Source organism: Talpa occidentalis, unplaced genomic scaffold (genome assembly GCF_014898055.3).
Source record: "Talpa occidentalis isolate TD23 unplaced genomic scaffold, MPIMG_talOcc4v2.1, whole genome shotgun sequence".
Lineage (NCBI taxonomy): Eukaryota > Metazoa > Chordata > Mammalia > Eulipotyphla > Talpidae > Talpa > Talpa occidentalis.
In genome coordinates, this window is record NW_026555331.1 from 79,880,552 (window position 1) to 79,904,132 (window position 23,581).

The 23,581-nt window shown below is 35.7% G+C and overlaps 1 gene segment (V, D, J or C); it reads left to right on the forward strand.

Annotated features, from left to right (window-relative positions):
• LOC119250011 (T-cell receptor gamma chain C region C10.5-like) lies at positions 1-23,331 on the forward strand. The segment is given in 7 exon segments: positions 1-43; positions 422-732; positions 11,515-11,528; positions 15,175-15,218; positions 18,289-18,618; positions 21,028-21,123; positions 23,192-23,331. Coding segments are annotated over 7 exon segments (978 nt in total).
• Positions 23,332-23,581: the final 250 nt, after the last annotated feature.

Below are 23,581 nucleotides of genomic sequence, written 5' to 3' on the forward strand. Positions count from 1 at the left end.
ATGCCTCTTCTGGAAGCTGTCATCTTCTCTTCCCTCTGGGCATGTGAGTTTTCCACAGTCTATGGGAGACTGACATGCAAGCTTTGTTTTCATCCTCATGTAGCCAGATTTGTCAATATGTTCTATCATTTCTTGAAAGTCAGTTGTAGTTATCCACTCATTCCTTTATCCCATTTGCACAGCAGCTATGATAATTTTTCTGTAGAGGATCAGATAACAAATATTTTAGACACTGTGAACCATGTTGTCTGTCATGTGATTACTAACCACTGCATTTAGCACAAAAAAAAAAATGATAGACCGTATGTAGCTGAGGAGGCACACATCTGTTCCATGAATATTTGGGGACATTGTCTTTTCACTCATGGAGACACAGAAAATTCTTTAGCTGAATATCATTTGTTCACTTCTTTGTTTGCAGTTGGTGTTTGTCAGCTGAATTTGGAGCAACCTAAAATATCACTTTCCAGGAGAAGAAATCAGATTGCCTACATATCTTGTAAGGTGTCCTCTCGTTACTTTAACAGTGATTATATACACTGGTACCAACAGAAACCTGGCCAGAATATAGAACATCTAATGTATATCAAATCAACAACGGAACCTGCTCAGCAGAAAATAGGTGATAATATCAAACTCGAAGCCAGCAAAGACTCACGCACTTCCACTTCAATTTTGAAAATTATTTACGTAGATAATGAAGATGAGGCCATATACTACTGTGCCAGCTGGGACCACAACATTAAAACCACCACCATAACCTACACAAAAATCAACTTCAGGTCTGTGCCCACCCACATCCTTCCCAATATGGGCACCACAGAGTCCCAACATCTGGATGCCCATTACTGAGCCTCCCTTCCTGCAGAAAGGGAGTTTATTACTGTGGAGATGTGACCTAAAATGAAATATATGTATCAGACACAAATAGAAAATCATTCCATGGCAGGCAATGTGCTGGCGATAGCTCATCGTCTATAATCATTAGAGCACTTTTGCAATGTCATATTCATTTTTCTACATGAGTATTCACAATTTGAGGCTAATAGAGATAAAATAACTTTTAAAATGCAAAACCTATAAACATAGGGGTGCAGGTGCCCTTTGGAATTACTTTTCTGTGACATTTGGGTAAATCCCTAGGAGTAGAATTGCTGGATCATATGGAAGCTCTATGTTTGCATGGGGAATATAACCAAAATGAAAATGCATGCATTGTGCAAAGATGAAAAAAGATGTAAGAATTATATAAAATAAAATATTTAAACAAAAAAAAATTTAAAAATGCAAAACATTTTGCTTCTTCAACTCTGTCTGGCCATCCAGAGGAAATTCACCTCATCTCATGTTGCCAAACTCAGTCTCTCCTGGAAATAATCCCTGAGCCTGGGCATCCCTTCTTATGAGCACGTGCACCCCTTGCTCATGCTCTCCCGCTTCTTGACCTGTGTGTCCGTGATTACAGGGGCTGGTGCTCATGCTCCCAAGTGCCTCTTGCACCAACACGATATCATGTATGATCAGTGAAATGTGGAATGAAAGCAAAGTCACAGGTGCTCGTTGTAGAGGCTAGAGACAGGAGGTGGGAAAAAAAGCCTGATTTAACGCCATTTTCCCCATACTCCTTACACAGGCTTCTTTTATGTATATCTGTAAGTAAAGTATCAGGTTTTCCCGCTCTCCTGCCATTAGATTAAATGCATTCCTGATGGCGGACACCTGGACTAGGGTGTGGGCATGATATCTGGGCACACCTGGCTGAGAGACTGGGCTTATAAGGGCTGCGTCACGGAGATGCCAGCAGAGCTAGAGTGAAAGAAAGACGGGAAGAAAACCAGCAGAGAAGCAGAGGCCACGAGGGAATGCAGGAGAGCCCAGAAAAAGTGAAGATTTGCCGGGGGCTGGGATGCCTGCCAGCTTCCCGGCCTCCTGCCACCCCTGCCTGCCATGTAACTGGTAAAATCCTGAAAAAGCCACCAAGGGCTCCAGGACTCTCCTTTACCCGTCTGCTCCAATCCCAGGAAACCTGCTCTGTGCCCTTCCTGTCACTACAATATCATTTCTGAATAAGCAATCAAAAGCACAGAGTTCCATCCAACATGTTTTTCTGTAGGTGCTGCATAAATTAAAACATATCTGAAGAGTATCATGTCAAGTACCCAAAGTGCCAAAGAAGCCCCAAGAGACTAGAAGATCATCATGTTCAGAAGGAAGACAGATGGTGGAATTGCTAAAGGGAAAAGTTTGCTTGAAAGGAAATGACCTGGCCTCTCCCAAGCACTGCCCTGGGTTTTTATAAACAAGTAAACCCAGAACTTTCCAACTCTTAGATATAAGATTGTGCTTATAGAAACATCTTTGTGCTTGAAGGAAGCATATCTGATATCATGTAAGCAGTGGGGGAAATCACTGTGTGTTGTGTGAAGCTGTATAAGCTGTATGCTCCCAGATAGAATGCAATTTTATCTCTTGCATGTGTCAGATAATAGGTTTACTTTGCTTTAATAACCTTAGCTATCTTTCTCATCAGAATTCATTCTAGTACTAAATTTAATGACAAGTCAATGATTTCTAAATTGAAATCACTGTGGCTAAAATGCACAAATTATCATTTTATTTTAAGATAGCAAGCAAACTATTGAATGAAACATGACCTTCATAGCTTTTGATGATCTACCAAAATTAAGTTAAAATTTGTTAAGTATGATATCATAATCAAATCTGAAGAAATGATGCAAAACTACAAGTGATTTGAAACCGAGTAACTACAGAGGAAAGTGATGACCACGTTGGTGGGTCCTCACCTGCGTGCTTTGTGACTACAGGTCAGGAGTCAAAAGCAATACATGGGGTAAGCGAAAATTACAATTTTTTTTTTTACATAGAGAGTGAGAAAAGGAATAAATTAAGAGTATCTGAATAGTGAGAGAGTGCATCTAGGCTGGCACATGGCTGCCTGCAGTCTTTCCTACCCAGCCAGTGTCCATGGTTTAGAGACTAAACTCCAAGCAAGGACCCACTGAGCAAGATGGCCCCTGGCTAGTCGGCAGAGGAAGCAGGAGCTGCCTGTGAGAAAATGGCCGCTGGCCCATTTCAGCCAGACTAAGCAGGATCTGCTGCAAGGAATGAAGAGCAGGTCTGCTTATCAGAAGCAGAGCATCAGGACTAGATATGAACAGAAGCAAGTAGGAGCTAATCTAGGCTTCAGGAGCGTCTGAGCTGACACATGGAAAACTGACCAGAGCAAACAACAACACAGGAATCAGAGCACAGTAACGCGGCCCAAAGAGACATCAGCCTGCTTGTATCTGGCTCTTTAAACTCTTTAATGGCTTCTCTGATCTTTTCCTAACTCCAAACAGCCCCTGTTCAGAAGGTCACTGGGCTTACATCTGTAAATCTCCACATTCTACCTAACATCATCCACTGCCTTCTAGGATATTAGTTCCAGTCACCATGGGGGAAACAGAGTTGGGTCAGGAGATGAGGAAGGTGGCAGCGGGGCCCACTGTGCAGATCCAGTGCACGTGGACCCAATACAGTGTGAAGGCCCAGAGGACACTGGCCTGGATGCTCTCTGCCCTCAAGTATAGCATACTCTGCCTCATGGTGTCCACTCCACCCCCACAATCGACACCATGGAAAGGACATGCTGCTCCTGAGCAGGAGCGTGCCCAGGAGAAAGCCATCAGCCTCACAGACATACATGCAGGAAGCAGCGGTAGGCAGGTGGCAGGCTCTGCAGCTTGCCTGCCAGGGCCCAGGGCTGACTCTGGCAGCAGCAGCCAGGAGCCCCTAGCAGGGCAGCTGCAAGGAGAGATGGTGGGCACTACTGCCCCTCTCAGATCAGCGTGGACACTACTCCAGCAATTCAGTGGTAACTTCTGTTTTACTTTATTAGACTTGCTTGTTGTTTTTATCTTTAGTTTTTCAATCTTTACTCTCAAGTAAGATATGTTTCCTCACTTGGCCACCTCAGAGCATGCCAAGTTGACAGTGTGCAGGACAGTTTTTGTTGCATGAATCAGGGTTAGAAGATAAATAGCTGATTCTTGTACACAAGATAAAATGTTTGTTTATTCCGAGAAAGTAAATTTTCTGTGCCTGAACTTTTGCCTCACCTGTTTTAGAAACATGTTATATTGACTTTGCAAATGTATTGAAAAACAGATATTATCATTCCATTTTGGAGATGAGGAAGTTGCAGGTATGGAATTGCATCAAGGACATATCTCCAGGTCCGAAGAACTGGAATTTGACCTGATATCTCTGATTTTGTCTTTTTCCTCACTTTCCACCTTCTTAATGGTCTTTTTTTTTTAATCACATGAGAACCTATAAGAATTCTAACTAAACTAACTAAATAAATAAAAACAACAACAAAAAAGAATTCTAACTAAACTGCTAGTATTTATTGCACAAACCCCTCTATTGATGCCCACTGTCACTGCAAAAACATGGGTCCTGGGATGTTACTTGGTGGGTTATGGCCACTACCTCTGAAGTTTGTTCATTTCACCAATACTGCCGAATGACCATTCCACCATTATGCTCATACATTTCATCACTTTCCTCCATAAAATTCAATAAGTCCTCACCATTTATTCATTTTTGGAAGAAATGATCTTTGAAATACTCTAAAAAAGTAAAAATACTTAAAATCCTTCCTTCTTAAAAATTTAGTATTAAATAAACTTGATTCCTAAATCCTTTTAATTCCAAGTCACAGCCCAAAATGGATAGTTTTCTTGTAAATGTTCTACTAGTTCACATCTCTAGATGATGTTCAATCTACATGGAACCTATTTTATATTGTGTGAGGTTGAGAGCTATTTTTATTTCTCAACAAATAATCAATACTCCAAACTCAGCTTTAAAATAATCTATCATGGGGCCACCCCGGTGGTGCAGTGGGTTGAGTGCAGTGCTATGAAGCTGTCTGCAGTCTCTGAGGCACTGGTTGGAATCCCGGCCGTCCAGGGAGATACCCCCATGGCGCAGCAGACCTCGCCTGTCTCTCCTGCTTCTCCCCTCAGCAGTGTATTTTGGTCCTTCTGCCTGTTCTGCTCCCCACTCTGTGTCTAGTGAATCCTCTCACCCTCCCACACCTCTGACCTGTACCCCAGTTCTTGTATAAAAATAAATAAATCTGTTCCCCACTCTGTCTCTGGTGAATCCTCTCACCCCCTGCACCTCTGGCCTGTACCCCAGTTCTTGCATGCATAAATAAATTTTTAAAGAATAAAATAATCTATCATATCTCTACAATTTAAAAATATCAAATCATATTTTAATATCATCATACACTTGAAACAGAAATCTTCCTGGAGGATTTCTCCTTTATGTTTCTTTCTACTCACATTATTTTCATATTATGCTAAAAGTTTTATAATAAGATTGAGGACTTACTAGCCAAATGTCTATTCACTATTATCTTTAAAAAGTTACTTTTCAATTATCTCACATTTCTACTTTCTAATAAAATTTAAAATACACTTCTGGTGGATCCCACCCCCAACTTCTACATAATAGATCAAAAATAAATGGTCTTTGTAATTTAGGTTTTGTATTTTTTTTTAAGATTTATTTATTTATGCATACAAGAACTGAGGTGCAGGCCAGAGGTGCGGGAGAGTGAGATGATTCACCAGAGAGAGAGTGGGGAACAGAACAGGCAGACTGACTGAAATACACTGTTGAGGTGAGCGGCTGGCAAGACAGGAGAGGTCTGCTGTGCCATGTGGGTAGCTCCCTGGCTGGGGCTAGAACTCATGCTGCAGAGGCTGTGGACAGCTTCATAAGTTGTATCTTAACCCCTTGCACCACCAGGGAGGCCCTGTCTTGTTAATTTTGATGGGAATGGTTGTTAAATTATATGTATATACACACCTTCAGGCCCCCTCTCTTCACCACAACACTCTCTCTCCACTATCCTTAATTTTACAGTATGTTTCCTTGGGATGTTTTGGTTTAGATTTATCTATTCCTTTGTATTTCTCATAGTCCACATATGAGTGAAATCATACAGTATTTGTCTTTCTCCTTCTGAGGTATTTCATTTAGCATAATATCCTCTATTTCATATATGTAGTGCCAAAAATGGCAAGGTTTTATCTTTTTTCAAATAATTGAGTCTGTTCCATTGTGTATTTATACCACACTATCTTATCCCATTCCTCTATTTTGGACACTTAGGTAGTTTTTATAACTTCACTATTGTCTGTAGTGCTCTACTGAATATAGGAGGGCATACATATATCCCTTCTAATTAACATTTTTACAATCGGATAAATGACAAGACATGGAATTGCTTGATCATGCAGAATATCTATTTTTAATATTTGAAGAAACTTCCCATTGTTTTCCATAGGAGTTATCCTGTCTCCCTTGCCATAAATAGTGTATGAAGTTTATTTTTTCTCCATACTCTCACCAACTTTCATTGTACCTGTTTATTTTTGATGTGGCGCATTTTTGTGGATGTGAGGTGGTATCTAATTGTGATTTTGATTTGCATTTTCCTGATGATAAATGAAGTTAAACACTTTTTCATGTACCTATTGGCAACTGTGTGTCTGCTTTGATTAGTGTCTATTTAGCTCTTCTGTGTGTTTTTTGTTTTGCTTTGTTTTTTAATTTAGACTTTTTTATTTTCTTGCATGGTCATTCATTTTTATAAAATAGTTGATTTCTCCCCTCAACTGTAGTCTCCATAAATCTCCCATCACCGCATCACCTATGAACTGTCACCATGGTCCCTTGTGTTCTTCCCTCCCATGTTTTGATCCCTCTTCATCCTCCTCCCCTCTGTATGCCTCAGATCTAGTTTGCCTACAGGTTTTGTCTTTTTTTCTCATCCTTTGTTTGGTTTCCTTATATTCCTCCTATAAATGAAACCATCCAATATTTTTCTTTTTCCTTCTGACTTATTTCACTGAGCATTACCCCTTCCAATTACATCCATGTTGCTGCAAATGGGCTCGGGTATATCTTTTTGATTGCTGAGTAGTATTCCACTGCATATATATATACCACATCTTCTTTACCCTTTCATCTGTTTTTGGGCATTTGGGTTGTTTTTATATCTTAGATTTTGTAAGTAGTGCTTCAATAAACAGAAGTTTCTGCATTTTTATTGTGTTTATTGTTTTCTTTTTATAGTTGTATGAGTTCTTTGTAGATCTTGGATATTAACCCCTTCTTATATATGCAATGTGCAAATTTTTTCTCCTACTTGGTCATATGTCTTTTCACATTAATGATATATGTGTTTTAGTTAGATGCAGCCATACTTGATTGTTTTTGCTTTTATTATCCTGCTGTTAGAATTCCTGATGACATCATTGAATCATGGAGTGTTTTAGATGTGTTTTTATGCATTTTATGGTTTTAGACCTCATATCCAATTATTTAATCCATTTTGCATTGATTTTTGTATATGCTGAGTGCACGGTCTACTTTCATTTTTCTGCACGTGGTTGTATAGTTTTCCCAATAAAATTTGCTTAAAAATACTTTCCTTTCTCCACTGTATACCCTTGGTTCTGTTGATGTAGATTAATTACCCACATAAATGTTAATTCATTTCTGGGATCTCATTTCTATTTGATTTGTCAGTGTGTCAACTTTAATTGCAATAACAATCTGTTTTGATAATTATAGACTATAGCATGGTGTGAAGTCTGGGAGTGTGATACCCCAATTCTTCTTTTTTGTCGAGATATCTTTGAGTATACTGATTTCTGGTTCCACATAAATGTCAATAATGTTGAATATATTTTTTAGAATTCTAGTGAAAGTTTCATAGGAATTGCATCTTATCAGTATATTGCTTTGTGTAGGATGGCCATTTCAACAATGTTAATTCTTCCTAACCATGGATATCTAACATTTTTCCATTTCCTTGTGTCTTCTATACTTCTTGTTATTGACTAGTTCTTTCACTTGCTTGCTAGGTTTATTCCTAGGTATTTACTACTATTGTGAATGTGATTGTTTTCATAACTTCTTTCCATTTGAGGTCGTTATTTACAGATAGGAATGAAACACAATTTTGTAAATTGATTTTGTAGGCTGTCACTTCATTATACTGATTTACTGTTTCCCATAGTTTATCAGTGGAGTACAGAATTTTCTATTTTCAATATCAAAAAGTAGTATGCTTCTAACTATTTCCCCATTTCTTGCATAGTTTCCAATTGTTGGCATAAAGACATTCATGGTAGTTTCTTATGATCCTCATTTTTCTGAGGTGTCTATTACAACTTCTGTTTCATTTCTGATTTCATTTGAGAACCCCCTTCCCTTTTGTGTGTCTAGATAGAGTTTTGTGTAATATGTTTATTTTTTTCAAAGAAACAGCTTTTGTTTTCATTAACCTTCTGAACTGTCTATTTAATTTTAATTATTTCCACTCTAATATTTATTAGCTCCTTCCCTCTACTAGCCTCTGGCTTCATTTATTTTTTTTCTAGTTCCTTCCTTAAGGTATAAAGTTAGATTTTCTATGTGAGCTCTTTCTTCTTCTTGATGTGGGTCTGCAGTGCTACTTACTTCATTCTCAGAACTATTTTTGCTGCACCCCAAATGTTCTGATATATTGTGTCTTCATTTTGTTTCTCCAATATTTTTAGATTTTCTTTCTTTTATTTCCTCATTAAACCATTAGTCACTCAATAGGATGTTGTTTAGTCTGCGAATATTATTGAGTTACAAGCTTTCTTTTTTTGGTCAATTTCCAATTTGATACCATTGTGACCGGAGGAAATGTTTGATATGATTTAAATATTCATGAACTTAGTGATATTTGTTCTGTGGTAAACCTTGGAGAATGTCCCTTGTACATTTGGTAAGAATATGTATTCAGACTTTGGGAGGTGAAATGCTCTACAAATGTCCTTTAACATCATTTGGTCTAATTCCTTATAAAAGATGATTATTGTCTTCTTTTTTGTTCTGTCTGGTTCATCTATCCATTAATGTAATGGTATTGAAGTGTCTTCCTAATACTGTTTTGCAATATTTTGTAACATATTGTTTATATATATTTATATATAATTATATGATATATTATTATTATATGTATTATTGTATATTATTCATATTATTATATCTTGTAACTCTTTTTTTCTAACCGGGTCCTTAGTGCATTACTATCTTTGATGTAACTGATTTGTTCCTCCATTGGATCTATTCTACTTACATAGAATTCTGTAGCATTCATTAATCTCATGTACTGAGAAGTTTGCCTCCTGATTTCCTGGGTGTTTTTTAAGCTTCAATTTCTGTCATCTGTTTATTGATTTGATTTCTGAGCTCATTAACTTTTTTCCTGAAATTTGTTGGAACTCTTACTACTTTTCTGAATTCTCTAATTTTTTTTGGATTTGCTTTCTCAGTTCTCTTATATGACTTTGACTTGTCTTCTATCTTCTGATTTCTTCTATTTCTTTAAGTTTCTTTATCATAGAAGTTCTGGCCTCTCTATCTGATAAGGAGATATAGTCTTTCATCTTTTTATGCATGGATTCCGGAGAGTTTTATTCACCTAGCATTGTTGTGCTCCTTTGTGATTTTATATTTCCAAATGTTTACTTTTTGGTCTGCCCATTTTGTTACTTGTATTCACCTTATTTTACTATTATTTTGATATTTTCAGGAGTAATTTATGTGACTAAAGTATTTGACTTTTATGGCAGGTGATGTTTTGTCTGATTTTCTGTATTTTGGCCTTTGTTGAGTTATATATATTGGTCCTTGTTTTGTAGTTGCTGAGTCAGTAGGGTATGGGAGGAACTTGGAAAGCTCCAAATCTTGGTGTGCATGAGTGTGGCTAGCTTGTCCTTGCGGTAACCCCAATATCCTTCCTTTCTGGGGTGTGAGATGAGTGACTTGGCATTCCCTGTGCATTCATTGTACTTCACAATGTCAGAATGAGTCACAGTGTGTCAGAAAGAAGACTGTAGAACAGAATGCTTTCTCTCCTATTTTTTCTACCAGAGATCCAACCCGTGTAGGGCACCGCTGCTTCTCCATAACATTTTCACTTCCTTCAGAGGTATGTGCCTGCATGCATCCTCTGGTCTCCCCCAACTCCTTCTTTCCTGGATCATCTGACAGCCCTACCATTGGAATCCCCTGCTTCAGCCCACAATCCCCAGGTATTTATCTCCACCCACTTCCTTTTTAACATATGGTGAAACTCCTCAGTGTCAACTTTATTGAAGTCAGCAATGGTCTCTGCTGTACAAGGGATAATCAATCCCATACTATTTATGAGGCCATTTCTCAAACTCTGTCCCTTTAACTAATGAGGCTAAATACTTCCTCCAGTTGGGATCAGGCTCTGCTGTTGGGAGCTGGTCCCCAGGGCTATGAATGGTGAGTGGACTTCTTGGAGGGTGGGCTCCATATCTGGCAGCAGGGACTCACAGCTGGTGGCTGTTGGAGAGGTGTCTCAATGACTGGCAACCCAGTGGGAATGGAGCTTCAACTTGCAGGGTATACTCCCTGCCTGTGCTGGTGTTTGTGCTCATGGGGCAGGGTAAGCATGTGTTTTGTGGGTCTGACTTGTGGCTCATGGCAGGGGTATTAGGTTTGTGACTGTGATTCTCTAGAGTCTACCACATCAGGGATACATAAAGTTCTTCTCTAAGACTTATGGAACCATTTGCTGCATGTGGGGTCTTATGGGTTATCTGTCTAGGTCCATCTCAACTCCCCAAGTTGCAACACGCTTTGCTCCACTATTCCCTGGGGCCTCCTCTAATTTGGAGGTTACTCCTAGTATCTGCTATTGTTCTCAGTTTTTCCTTCAGGGGTTATTGGCTTTGTTTTGCCCTGATCTAGCTGAAGGTTAGGGAGGAGTTGAGCCACAAATCTTCATTCTGTCACCATCTTGTTATTTCTTTCTTTATAAAATTTTATATTTGTTCTTCATATAGATTTTGAAAATTTAATAAAAGATTTAAAATTTTTTACCTACTCTTTAATTGTATTGTTTAAATACTTCAGAGTTCTTGACATATAGACAGTTACTAAAGGACCTGATGATTTTTGCTCATGGTCTTACCATAGTAAAAAAAAGAGGACAAGGTGTCAGAAAGGGATTGAGTGTGCATCACTAACATCAGCAACAGATGCACAGGGTATTTACAGTCCAGCTAATAATAATTTGGAATGCTTCTTTCTTTCCTCTTCCCCCACTGTATTATGGTCTGTGAGCTTCAGTGAATGGGCTTTTGCACAACATGACCACACATGGCACTTTCATTTTTAGGGGGGACTGAATGCTTGCTCATAGGATTTAGACAGCATCAGGGAAACTGAAGTGGACCCATAACCTCTCATGTGACCTATCTGGGTCCTGTCCTGCTGATAGACTTTGCTTTTATACTTGAAAGCCATTCAGATCCTTTCTACATTTCTTTAACCCCTCATCCAAGAGGAGAAGCATTAAGATTACAGAAAAGCCTCCAACAATCTTCTTCTGTCAATATATCAGAAGATTGAATTTTTTTTCAGTTTTAGTTTAAGTGAGGGGTCTTCTGTTTGATAGGATGCAAATAATCATGTTGCCAAATGGCAAATACTTTTATTAAAAGTGGAGAACTTTGGGGGGTGGATAAATGGGAAAAATTATCAATGGTATGAAGGTGGATGGAAAATAGCATTTTAGTAATGATAATGATATAAAGTCTATAGATGTTGAAGTATAATACTGTACATACCTGAAACTTGGTGTGCATCATTATAAACCAATGTTACCTCAATTAAAAAAATAAAAAACTGAGAACTGTGCTCATATTATTAAATGTATTCATGTTGGTATATTTATACTTTCAGTTACTGAAGCATTTCCTCCTCTCAGAAATCCTTTCTTAAATAACAAGTGAGTCAGCCCCAGTATTGGTGAGAATAAAAGGTACTTTCTTTTGATGCAATATCTGAGAGGTTTTACATAATTAAACCCCTGAAAATTAAAATGTCTTAATTATCTGAATACTTTTTCTTGGTAATTTTATAAAAATGTTTGACCATTACTGCTTTTCTTACTCTTATGCTTCCTATTTTCTATCACCAATTTCCAATGATTGCTGCATTGGGGGAAAAAAAATATTTGCATCGATTTATCTCAGAAAAACATAAAATATCAGATGCTTCCAGAGGATCTCAGTGCCAGATTTTCTTTATGTGTTTTAACTGATACTCAAGTCATGATGCTTAGGGGAATCCTGAGATTTTTGTAGAAGCTGTAACCAGCGTGATAGAACAGATTGGATCAAGATATTTGGAGAAGGGACTAAGCTCATAGTAATTCCTCCTGGTAAGTAAACATTCTTCTATTTTTACCTCTGTAATAAGTAACTGATAGGTGCTTTTTAGGAAAAAAAAAGCAAGTGAGGATTCTATCTAGATTCTATCTACCTCTACTAAGCTTGTGACTAAGTATGTGGACTTGGTATAAGATTAGTAATTTTGCTGCTACTGCTTACCTCATATGTAAACTAAATAACTTTATAAATGTTTCCTTAATTTTCTTGATTGTAAGCAGATTGAAGTTCTACTTTTGAAAATACACACAAAAGTGATAGACTCAGACTATCACAAAAATATCTGAGGAATCATATCTACATACCATTGCTGTAAGCTGTAAGATACTCGTTATATAATCAATAATCAGTCTTTAAATTGAGAGACATTTTTATTAGTTTTTGTTTCTCTATTTTTGAGTTTAAACAATATCCCACAAAACCTATATGATTGTATTCAGCCTCATTTTTAACACCATTGAAAGAAATGCCTTATTATTTTTGGACCATGAATACATTTTACTTGTTCTGAGTACTCTTGTTAACTGGAAGTTAGAGTGAGAACAGTCCAAATTTCTGCCACTATCACTCATCATATTGCCTAGAAATGGACAAGTTTCTGAAATTCTGAATTCAAAATGCCATTTTATCACCTAATTCCATGAAAAGAGACTATGTGGTTTATATCCTCATTTGTTCATTCATTTCCCAGCAAATATTGATAAGACTTTGAGAGTGTGTGTGTGTGTGTGTGTGTGTGTGTGTGTGTGTGTTAGATACTAGTTATAAGGGTGAATAAGAAACAGTAGCAACACTCAAAAACCTTCTAGTCTGGTGGATAAGCATTCTAGAGTCTTGATTAACTGGGATTGATGTTCTTTTCTATGATTACTAGCGTGAAGTCTTGGATTCATGGGCACTTTTCTTTTGTTAATTTATATGCTAGTTAATGCTTACAACATCCATGTATTTTGTTTGCTCAAGAATTTTATAAAATGACCAAAAATTATCCCATTAAGGAGAATAATATTATAATACAATGATTATTGATGGTCAGATACCATGTTAAATTGTTTCAGTGTCTTATGTCATTCCTCAACTGTCCTATTCTCCTATTAAAGATGGGGAAATTGAGGCTTAATGAGTTCAGTTATTTACCCAACATAAAATGACTAGATTCTATGGGATTCAACAGAGACTTTTGCATTACCCTGTGCGTGATCGGTGCCGCTATGTGCTATTGGAAATATTGCCATTTTTATATTCTGAATATTTGTTTTTCCATAGCCTGATTTCTTAAATGGATTCTGCAATTACCCACCAGTCAGTTACAGTTGATCATTTGTGTTACTGCTCATGTGTGAAAAAAAATTCTCCTGCTTCTGATCATGGCACTGAAATTATATCTCTCTTGCAAAAAACACCAGACATGCTGAATATGCACTTATTAAAATACCCAAAATATGATTATTTTTAGGCTAGTTCTCTAAAATGACAAGTCTTTCTTACATCATTCCATTCAATTTTCTTTCTGAATAGGCTTCAGATTTCCAGAAATATTAAAGCTGATAGCAAACAGAACAACGGCAATTGTCTTAAACGTCATTATAAAATTGTTGAACTCAAGGGGTTTCTAATGCATGATTGGACAGCTGCAGATATACCAAAATGGGATCTTTACATGCACTGGTCTCCTTTTTCTGAATTCATTTCAGTAAATTTCTTCATTGTTTATTAGTTTAAAAGATGGAATTTTTTCCTGGAAGGGGGAGACCATCTCTCAAGCATTTTCCTTCCTTAATAGATCCAGTCAAATGAAAGTTTTCAAAAAAATTTTCACAAGCTGATGTAACACTGAAAAAAATGAAAAAGATTCTGTATTGTTGCTTCCCTGGTATTTGTGATCATATGAATAAGTGAATTGTAAACAGAAATGAAGGTTTCTGGTGCTCTTCTTCTAAGCTGACTACGCACACAGTGTAATCATAGCATTCAAACTAAATAATAAAAAATGGAAAAAATTAGAGTAGGAAGGTGTGGTGCATAAAAGATAAGGACTTTGGTCTGGATTATCATTCTCTGTATAATTATCCTATAACAAATATGTTTTGATTCATTGTTAATATTTTATTAACAAATATTAATAAACACATTACCATATGGCACAAGTGAAAATACAAAATATTTTAAAAATTTAAATTTTAAAGTGACTATAATAACAACTAAAATTTGATATATTTCTACCCACTCATTTTATCAATGTCATCTTAAGTGAATACTATGAGGAATAAATGAAATTAAATGCAAAACTATCCTACCACAAAGATTGGCACATGTGGCTAGAACCACATGTAAATGCTCCAGAATTCAAGTTACCACACATGGGAGTTCTTTATGAAATTAGGAGTATGGATCAATGTATTAATTCCCATCTAACCTACAATTCAAACAAATGGTCAATATTTGCAAAATAACTCTAATTCCTAAGACTAATAGTTTCCTCCTTCCCAAAATGATTAGAATGTGATAAGCATTGCCCAAAGTATTATAAGACTGATTTTAAAGTGATCTCTGATTTCCCAATAGAATTATCTAGAATAAAAGGATATGTTTTGAAAGTTCAATATATAAACTTACAGTGATGTAGGTAAAAAGTCAAGTGTCCCCTTACTTTTACATAAAGTAACCATGACAAACTTAATTTCCTTGATTTGTTCATCCACATAACTTCTCATGACCAAAATAAACCAGGAACAGAGCCTTAATCTCAAATTGCAGGCAATCATAGTTTCACTAGAAGCTGAATAACTCAACCGAACTAAATTAGTCTAATGTTTTTGATACGCGTTGAATCACTGTGGAGTTATAGAAAAATATTCGGTGATGGAACAAAGCTTATTATTACAGGTAAGTATCACAGAATGTAATTTTTTTCAAGACAATCAAGGGAAGGCAAAAAGCAAATAAATTAATAGTAAAATGTTAAGAAAAAACGGGAATGCAAAGAAGATTAGATTGGAAATTTTAGAAGGGATTTTAAAATGAATCCTACAATAAAGGATCTAATAGACGACATTGAGAAGATGCCAAAATAAGATTTGGCTTTGTGTACATGTGGACTTGTATAGTGTTCCACCCATAATATATATGTAGGTACCGTGAAATTGTTTCTCTTAAGGACAAATTTTATTATTACAGGCAAGTTTTGTGAGTTGACACATTACCTTTTCTGATGGTGAAAGGGTGTTGTAAAAGTGCTGGAACTTTGGAGTCAGACCCAACTGGAGCTCTGGTTCCATCACTTTCGATTTATGTGATCTTGAAGATTATTCTCTGGCCTCAGTTTCCTATCCCATTAAATGGGTAACAATACGTATACTGCTAGGGTTCTGTGAGAATCAAAGGAGTTAGTGTGAATGAAGTAACACATAGCTGGTACTGGATTGATATAATGATGTAAAATCAATTAAATATAGTTAGAAATAGTACAAATTTGAAATTTATAGTTATGACATAGCTTATTTATTTGAAAAAATAATAAGAAAAATCTGGAACACAAGTCAATATTAATATGTAGGTTTGAAATATACTTTCAGTTGAAAACATGGTTGACATTTGTAAATTTATATAAAATCTATGCTGTTGAATCTTAATGAAATGTAAACAACTGAGGCATTAAACTCAAATTATTATGAAAATTAATACATATAAATGAATTGGACAAGTTTATTTACTTTTTTAATCTGGTTTCCTTTCTATTCATTATGAAATACATGTTGACCATAACCAACACTGCTGATAAATTTTTTAAGGAAATTTAAAGAAAAAAAAATGCGAGATAAAGATTTGAATATGGGCATTAACTATATAATAATTATCTAGTTTTAAATATTATTGGGGAATGTTATGAAAATTCAAAATTCATTTGACAGAAAGAAGAATAAATTTTAAATAATGTAGCTAAGAAAAAGGATAAGGAGTAAAAATAATTTGTTACCATATAGAAATTACTAGATATATCAACTGACTTTCATTAGATGATTCATTAGATGATTGGAACTAGTCTTATGAAAAAAAAGTTTCTAATCATAAATTTAGATTATTTAATTTACTGGCTAGAGACTAAAATTATGTAAGTGTAATGCACAATTGAAAAATTATCATGCTTTATGTCATGTACTTCTAAAATAAAAAAAATAAAGTACAAGGTGGAGAAATAGTACTCTCTTACTCTTATATTCTACAAATACTATTGGCATTAAAAGCAGAAAGTATGGGGCCTCCCCTAGTGGCACAGGGATTGAGCGCTGGGACAGCGAGGGTCCCACAAAAAAAAAAAAAGCAGAAAGTATGAAATTAGTAAAAGCAAATTGTGAATTCATTATTTTATAGCATAATCAAAACATTGATTTCTGTTTTAGTATACTATAAGAATTATGAGCTTTGATACCCAGGCAGAATCCTTATGAGTGGTATCCTACTCTTCTAAATGAGAAAATTAATTCTTTTCATAAGAAATTACACCACTGAATTATTAAACTAGCTCCAAACTTACCCAAAATGAATACTAATAGAAGATATGAGTTTCCAGGAGAAATTAAGTTAGAAAGTATCAATACATTTAAAATTGCAATAATTTTTACATCGTTCTTCATTTTTGTACAATGTATGCTTCCTCATCTCCATTAATATGTAAAATAAAACATATAATACAAAAACTTCAATAATTTAACAGCAAATGTGTCATCATATAATGTTCTAGCATTCTAGTGACAGGTAAACATATGGTGTTTTGTGATCTATTTTGACATTACTTCTTCAAATACCTCTGGAGCTGTAACTTGTAACAACAAACCAATTATATAGACACTCTATTCAGTAGGTGAAAAAGAAAATATATAATCATAGAGCTGTGAGACAGCTCAGTAGCCATTCACAAAGGGCAGATACAAACAGGAAGAAAACAGATTCAAAATAAGGGGTTCTGATGAAATTTCAAGTTAAATTGCAAATAAAATGTGATTTTTGTTCAACAGTTTCTAAATTGAAAGAAAATTTGGATACATTATACTACATTACATATAATAAATAACAGTAAAAATATGATGTATCTACATTATAATTGAGGAATATTTATGAAAATAATATATTTTTAATATAAATTTTGGAAGTAGTTATTTTGCTTCTAAAATCTATACCATAAATTATTTGGAGTTTGGCTTTAATGTTGCCCTACTAAAAAACCTGGAATGGTTGAGATATTAAATTTAATGTCTCATAAAATTAGAACTCAAGTAGGAGAACTCCATTGTTTTAAGAGGTCATGGGATCCACAGCTGAAGCTGCAAGTTCAACTTGAAAGTAGATTCTCATTAAAACAAGTGGCTGTGTTGATTTAAAAATATATATATATATAACCTCTATATGGTAAATAAGGTAACTGCAGAGCAGTTAGGTAAAGAATGATGTTCCACAGAGTTGCAGAATATGAGAATGTGTTTGCATATGTTATAAAACGCACAGGATGGAAAACATAAATATTTTTGAAGAGATCCACAGTCTATAAAGATATGACCAAAGTTATCTGGTCTTCTCTACATCTCCACCATCATCCACCTTGAAAACAGTTTCCACTAAGCCAGAACAAAAAAGAGTTTTTAAATAAATGTGTTCTTCAATGTTGGGAGACTGATATGGGACAGTTAAAACTCACATAAATGTTAGTATGTGGAGAGAGAACAAAGGTCAGATTTTAATTCAGACTCTGCCTCCTAAAATCTGTGACTTAGGGCACAAGTTACATAAACACTTGAACTCCTTTTCCAACAAAATACTGTGGATGAATGACAACTTAATGGTAAGAACTATTACTGTGGCATCTTTTTTTCCTCTCACTCCACCCTAGGTTTTTGCAAACAATATAACACTCGTGTTTCTCCAGTAATTCTTTTTAATTCCTATTCTATTTCCTCCACAGATAAAATAACTGGCTCAGCTTTTGCCCCTAAGCCCAGAGTTTTTCTTCCTTCAGTTGCTGAAACAAGCCACCATGAAACTGGAACATATCTTTGTCTTCTTGAGGATTTTTTCCCTGATGTTATTAAGATAGATTGGAAAGAAAAGAATGGCAAAAACTTCCTGAAATCACAGCAGGGAAGGACCATAGCGACTGGTGACACGTACATGAAATTCAGCTGGCTGACTCCGTCTAAAACGTCACTAGATAAAGAACACGTTTGTGTTGTCAAACACGAGTTTAATGAAGGTGGGAAAGATCAGGAGATTCCTTTTCCGCCAATAAATAACGGTAAGTTTATAAATAGACATGTAACTTCCCAGGACCCTGCTCTTCCCTAAAGACAATACCCAACCTTGCTGTCAAGTATTAATCGAAACAAAAATTATAAACATTTCTAAGATGTTACATTGAACATTCACATAACTGTCCTCTACTATCCTACAGAATTAAAATAGTGTAAGTTTTGAAATATAAAAAAGGAAAAATTTACCTACTTCCTCAACTTCAGTTTCATCATCCATAAAATTAAGGTCACAATGATGCTTTTTGGGTTTTCCTATGCAAAGATCCTTGCAATTTACCATGCAATAAAGGTTCAAAATGGCATTCCAATTTGATGATCTTGATTGACCAGGAAATAAGAACAATTATATATATTTCAGGAATTTTCTAAATAGTAAGCAAAGACATTCTTACATCAATCCTGCTCTATTTAACATATAATCAATAAATAACAATTTATTAGGCAACAAAATCATGTTCTACAGAGGGAGTAGGACCATTTCTGTACAAAAAATAGAATAATTTGACCCTGCATTTTATTATGGCCTTAGGTTTTTCAGATTTGTATCTTATGTACCAACTAATGGTACTATTTCAAACTTAGAGATGGGTGAGGCCAAAGTATAAACACATGCTTTCATTTAACTTAATGAATGTATTAATTATCATTAGTAATTGCAGCTCAAAACACATTTATTGCAGTAAACAATGAGTACCTGGCCTGACAGGGATGTGGGGTGAACACACTAAGACAAAGGCCTGTCTCAAGGAGGCTGACTATGTAGTAAAAAGAATATATTCTTTTCTTAATCACTGAGTGTCACTCATGATTCAGGAATGACATTTTATTTTTATTTTTTTAATTTAAATATTTTATTTTATATAATTCTTACATCTTTTTTCATCTTTGCACAATGTATGCATTTTCATTTTGGCTATATTCCCCATACAACTGCACCCCCTCCCTTTATTTTCATGCTCAGCGAAATAAGTCAGAAAGAAAAAGAAAAATACCGGATGGTCTCACTCAGAGCAGGAATTTAGAAAACCTAAATAAGAGACCAGGAAAGACTAATCAATACTAAGTAAAAATCAAAATCAACAAGCAACTATAAACCAGAGACACACTGGCGGGTAGGGGGAGGGGGGCGGGGAAAGGAAGCACTAGAGGAATGACATTTTAAAGGAGTCCCTTTATGCAGAGGCTGTGCACATCTACATGGTTGAGAGCATCAAACGTGACCCCTTGGCAGTGGTCCCAGAACTCAGTAGACTGAGGATGTAGAAACTTGAGGATGACAGCAGACCAAAGGTCCCAGAGTGTCCTTAAAAGGAATCACTGTAGTTTTTCCAGTTGTTAACAACACCTTTTAGGCAGAGGTGGGAGGAGAGAAGCACTTAAAATTGAGAAGACGTTTTATGTGTTCTTGTCTGAATTTCAGAATTAATCTTTTACCTTCTTTGATTCTAAATTCTCCATTAATGAAATTTGATTCAAACACAACGCTGATTATGTTCCAAATGAAATAATATCAGAAAAAAACTCCTGTTTTTTAAAATTATAACACAGGGTCTCCCGTAGTGGCGCAGCAGTTGAGAGCTGGGCTGCAAGAGGCTGCCAGAAGCCTCTGCAGCGCCGGTTCGTTCCCCGGCTGCCAGCAAGGGTCCCACAAAAATAAATAAATAAATTAATTAATTAATTAATTAATTGAATAAAATGATAACACAATAAATGTATTCCTATATATTATATATGTATCCTTTCTTTAACAAAAGTAAGATTATAAAATAAAACTCAATTTTCTATTTTTAAGAAACAGAGGGGAAATAAATATACAAAGTATAAACTTCAAATAATGACTGAGCTTAGGTGCCTAGATTTTTCTGGTGATGAGGGAAACATAAGAAGCATAACAAGTTCTGTGGTGATGGTCTCCGTAAAGGAAGGAAGGTCAATTTTCAATGTTTTACTGGGGTCTTAATTCTGAAACAATTTTTTTTCATGAGCATCTCATGGCAACAAAACTGTTCTCATTACAGTTAACATCATTTTGATGCCAAGGGATTTTTTGTTATTAGTTTATGGTTTTGATAAGAGCTAAAAGTAGAAAATGGGAGCACAAATGAATGAAATGATTTTGAAGAGAGAGAAAAATTTTCATCCAAACTTTCAAGCAACCTTGATTGGGAAAAAGAACTCAAGATACATGCATTTTATTATGAAAAAAATATTTTGTCATGTCCACAAACTCCACACATTAGAAAAATCATGTGTCCGATTAGGGGATACAATGAATTAAAAAGACCTTACTTTGCAGGTTAGATTTTGGTGTGGATTCCAGGAATAAACTAAATTTTGATACTGACCCTTGAAGACAGCGGTGTGTAAAGCAATCACTTTTTTTTTTTTCCTAGCCAAAGAGCATGTGTCCAACACCAACCATGATACAAACACTGTGCTTGGAAAGGAAGGAAAAGAAGATGGTTTTGAAGTGATAAAAAATGAAAGCGGTAAGTTTTGCCACATGCTTGCTTTCCTGACATGCAATAGCATAATTTTTCTCCTGTTCAACTTAACTTTTAAAGTAGCCTGGTATACAATATGAAAATGGCTGGATTTTGCATATTACAATGAGCAATACTTTAAAACAATCCATCATTTCCTAGGAGGCATCTTAGCACAGTAAATGCTGGTTTTGATACGAGATGACTGGCATTGGGGTATACAATTATATGGTCTGAAGTATTTCCACGAGATTTCATTCACTTGTGTTACTTTTGTGACTAATGTATGAGAAAACATGATATCAACTTGTTCTTGGATTATTTTTGAGGTCTTTGTCCTTGCCAGTTGCTGATAGCTAGTGGCACAGAAAGAGAACATCTTATAAAGGACATTGAGCTGTGCTTTGAATGATTTTCTTATTGAATTCTCATCATTCTCCTATGAAGTGGTCCAATATTTCTTCATTAGCCTCACTTTGCAGATGAGGACAATGAGATAAAATTTAATTAAATTCCTTGCAGCATGTCACAGTTAGCTAAGGGGTTTCCACACAAGGCCTCTGATCAAGAGTTCATATACTTCTCAATTTTTCCTCTAAGGTATAGTTATAGAGCAAGATCTCAAAGTCAAAGCTCTGAGACATAAAAGGGTGGGTGGTGTAAGTGCATGGATTTCAGAGTATCCCAAATCTGACTTAAACTCCCGTTCTTTTGTTATTCATTAGATGAATATGGACAAATAACTTACTTATCTGAGCAATACATTTCTCAGCTGCCTATGAGGGCAATTGTCACCTTTGTGGAATGTCTAGCTTAGGATCTCTGCTTCTATCTGGCACAGTGTCAGTACTAGTTTCTATCCTCTTCTCCCTACACATGCACCAAGAAAGTAACTAAATGCTTTGGCTCCTGTCCTTGATATTCCTTCCCTTGACATATATCAAGGGGTCACTGGACCATACTTGATCAAGGGTAGGGAATTAATGAGCACATTACCTATTGAAATCCCTTTTAATACCAAGTGCTAATGAGGCTAGAATTCTGACTCTATCAAAATAAAGCATGTGAAAGGGACATTTCCCCAGACAGAAACTCACTCAGCCTGTGGTTCATTGAACATCCAGTCTGGCTAGTCTTGCTATCATGTATTATTTCTTGCCATCACATATTTCCTGCAAAATGTGAAAGGCTATTTTGTGCAATTATCCTATCACATTATAGGCACAAAGAGGGATATTCAGGAAAGACATATGAGTGAGCCATAACCTCCTAAAATTTTAGAGCTATTGGATTAGCCTTTCTTTCATTTTATGTAATAACCTCTTTACTAAAACCTCCTACCTGTCCACTATCTGCACCATCATATTCCATCATATTCCTAGGGATATCATTGCATGAATACTGTGTAATGACTTCTAAGGCAGTCTTGCAACTTTATATTTGAGCTTAATTTTCTGATGTGTGGATATATATCACAATTAGAGAAGCAGAATTACAGAGTAGTCAGGAATGTATCTTTAACCTTGTGTTGTTGAAGTAGATATCCGGTTTCTGTTATTAAGTAAATGCATCATATCGTGCAAATTAATTTCCTCTCCCACTATCTTATTTGTAAAATTGGGAGAAAGATAATAATCTTACAGATTTGGTAAAAATGTAATAAGACTAAAGAGCTACAAGCAAAGATTTCAAAATAAGTGTTCTGTATTTGTTTAGTGACTGTTTAATCTTATTATTTAGAGATATGGTCTGGGGGAAGAATCACTAAGCGCTATTTATCCAACTTTTTCCCATATGATTTTTCATTAAAAATGAAAACTTACTTGTTATTTTGGAATGCTCAACATGAAAGTAGCAGAGGTTGTAACAGCAGATCCTGGTGCTGGATCTGTTGTGGTTGATTGTCATTAGTGGTTGATGATGATGATGGTTGTAGATGTTTACTTGAGTTTTTGGGGTACGGGGATGGGGGATGTCACATCAATGTTGGCGATCAGAAATAAATGATTGTGACCCCACCCTTATTAATGTGTCTTATTATTAAAAGAGAAACTAATCACATGTCTTTTCTTAGAGCCACTGCAGCTGCAGTTAGCATACATCTCTGCCTATTACACCTACGTCCTCCTCCTTCTCAAGAGTATGGTCTACTTTGCCATCATCGCCTTCAGTCTGCTCAGGACAGGCATCTGCAGCAATGGCAAGAGTCCCTAACATGGCACAAAGGCTTCAACTTCTGCTATCATTTATTATCCCTGAGAGTGTCTGCTGAGGATCTAGCTGGGCTGTACTTCTGATTTTGGGTTATTTTTGTTCTCTTGTATTTTTCTATTATGTTATTATTATATAATTGTTTTTCAACAACTGGGCAAATAGAAAATTTTACCTAATAACAACAAAAAAAATTGTTATTAGTCAGGGGCATGACCAAGGAGTATCTCTTGTAAACTGTTTGTAGTACCAC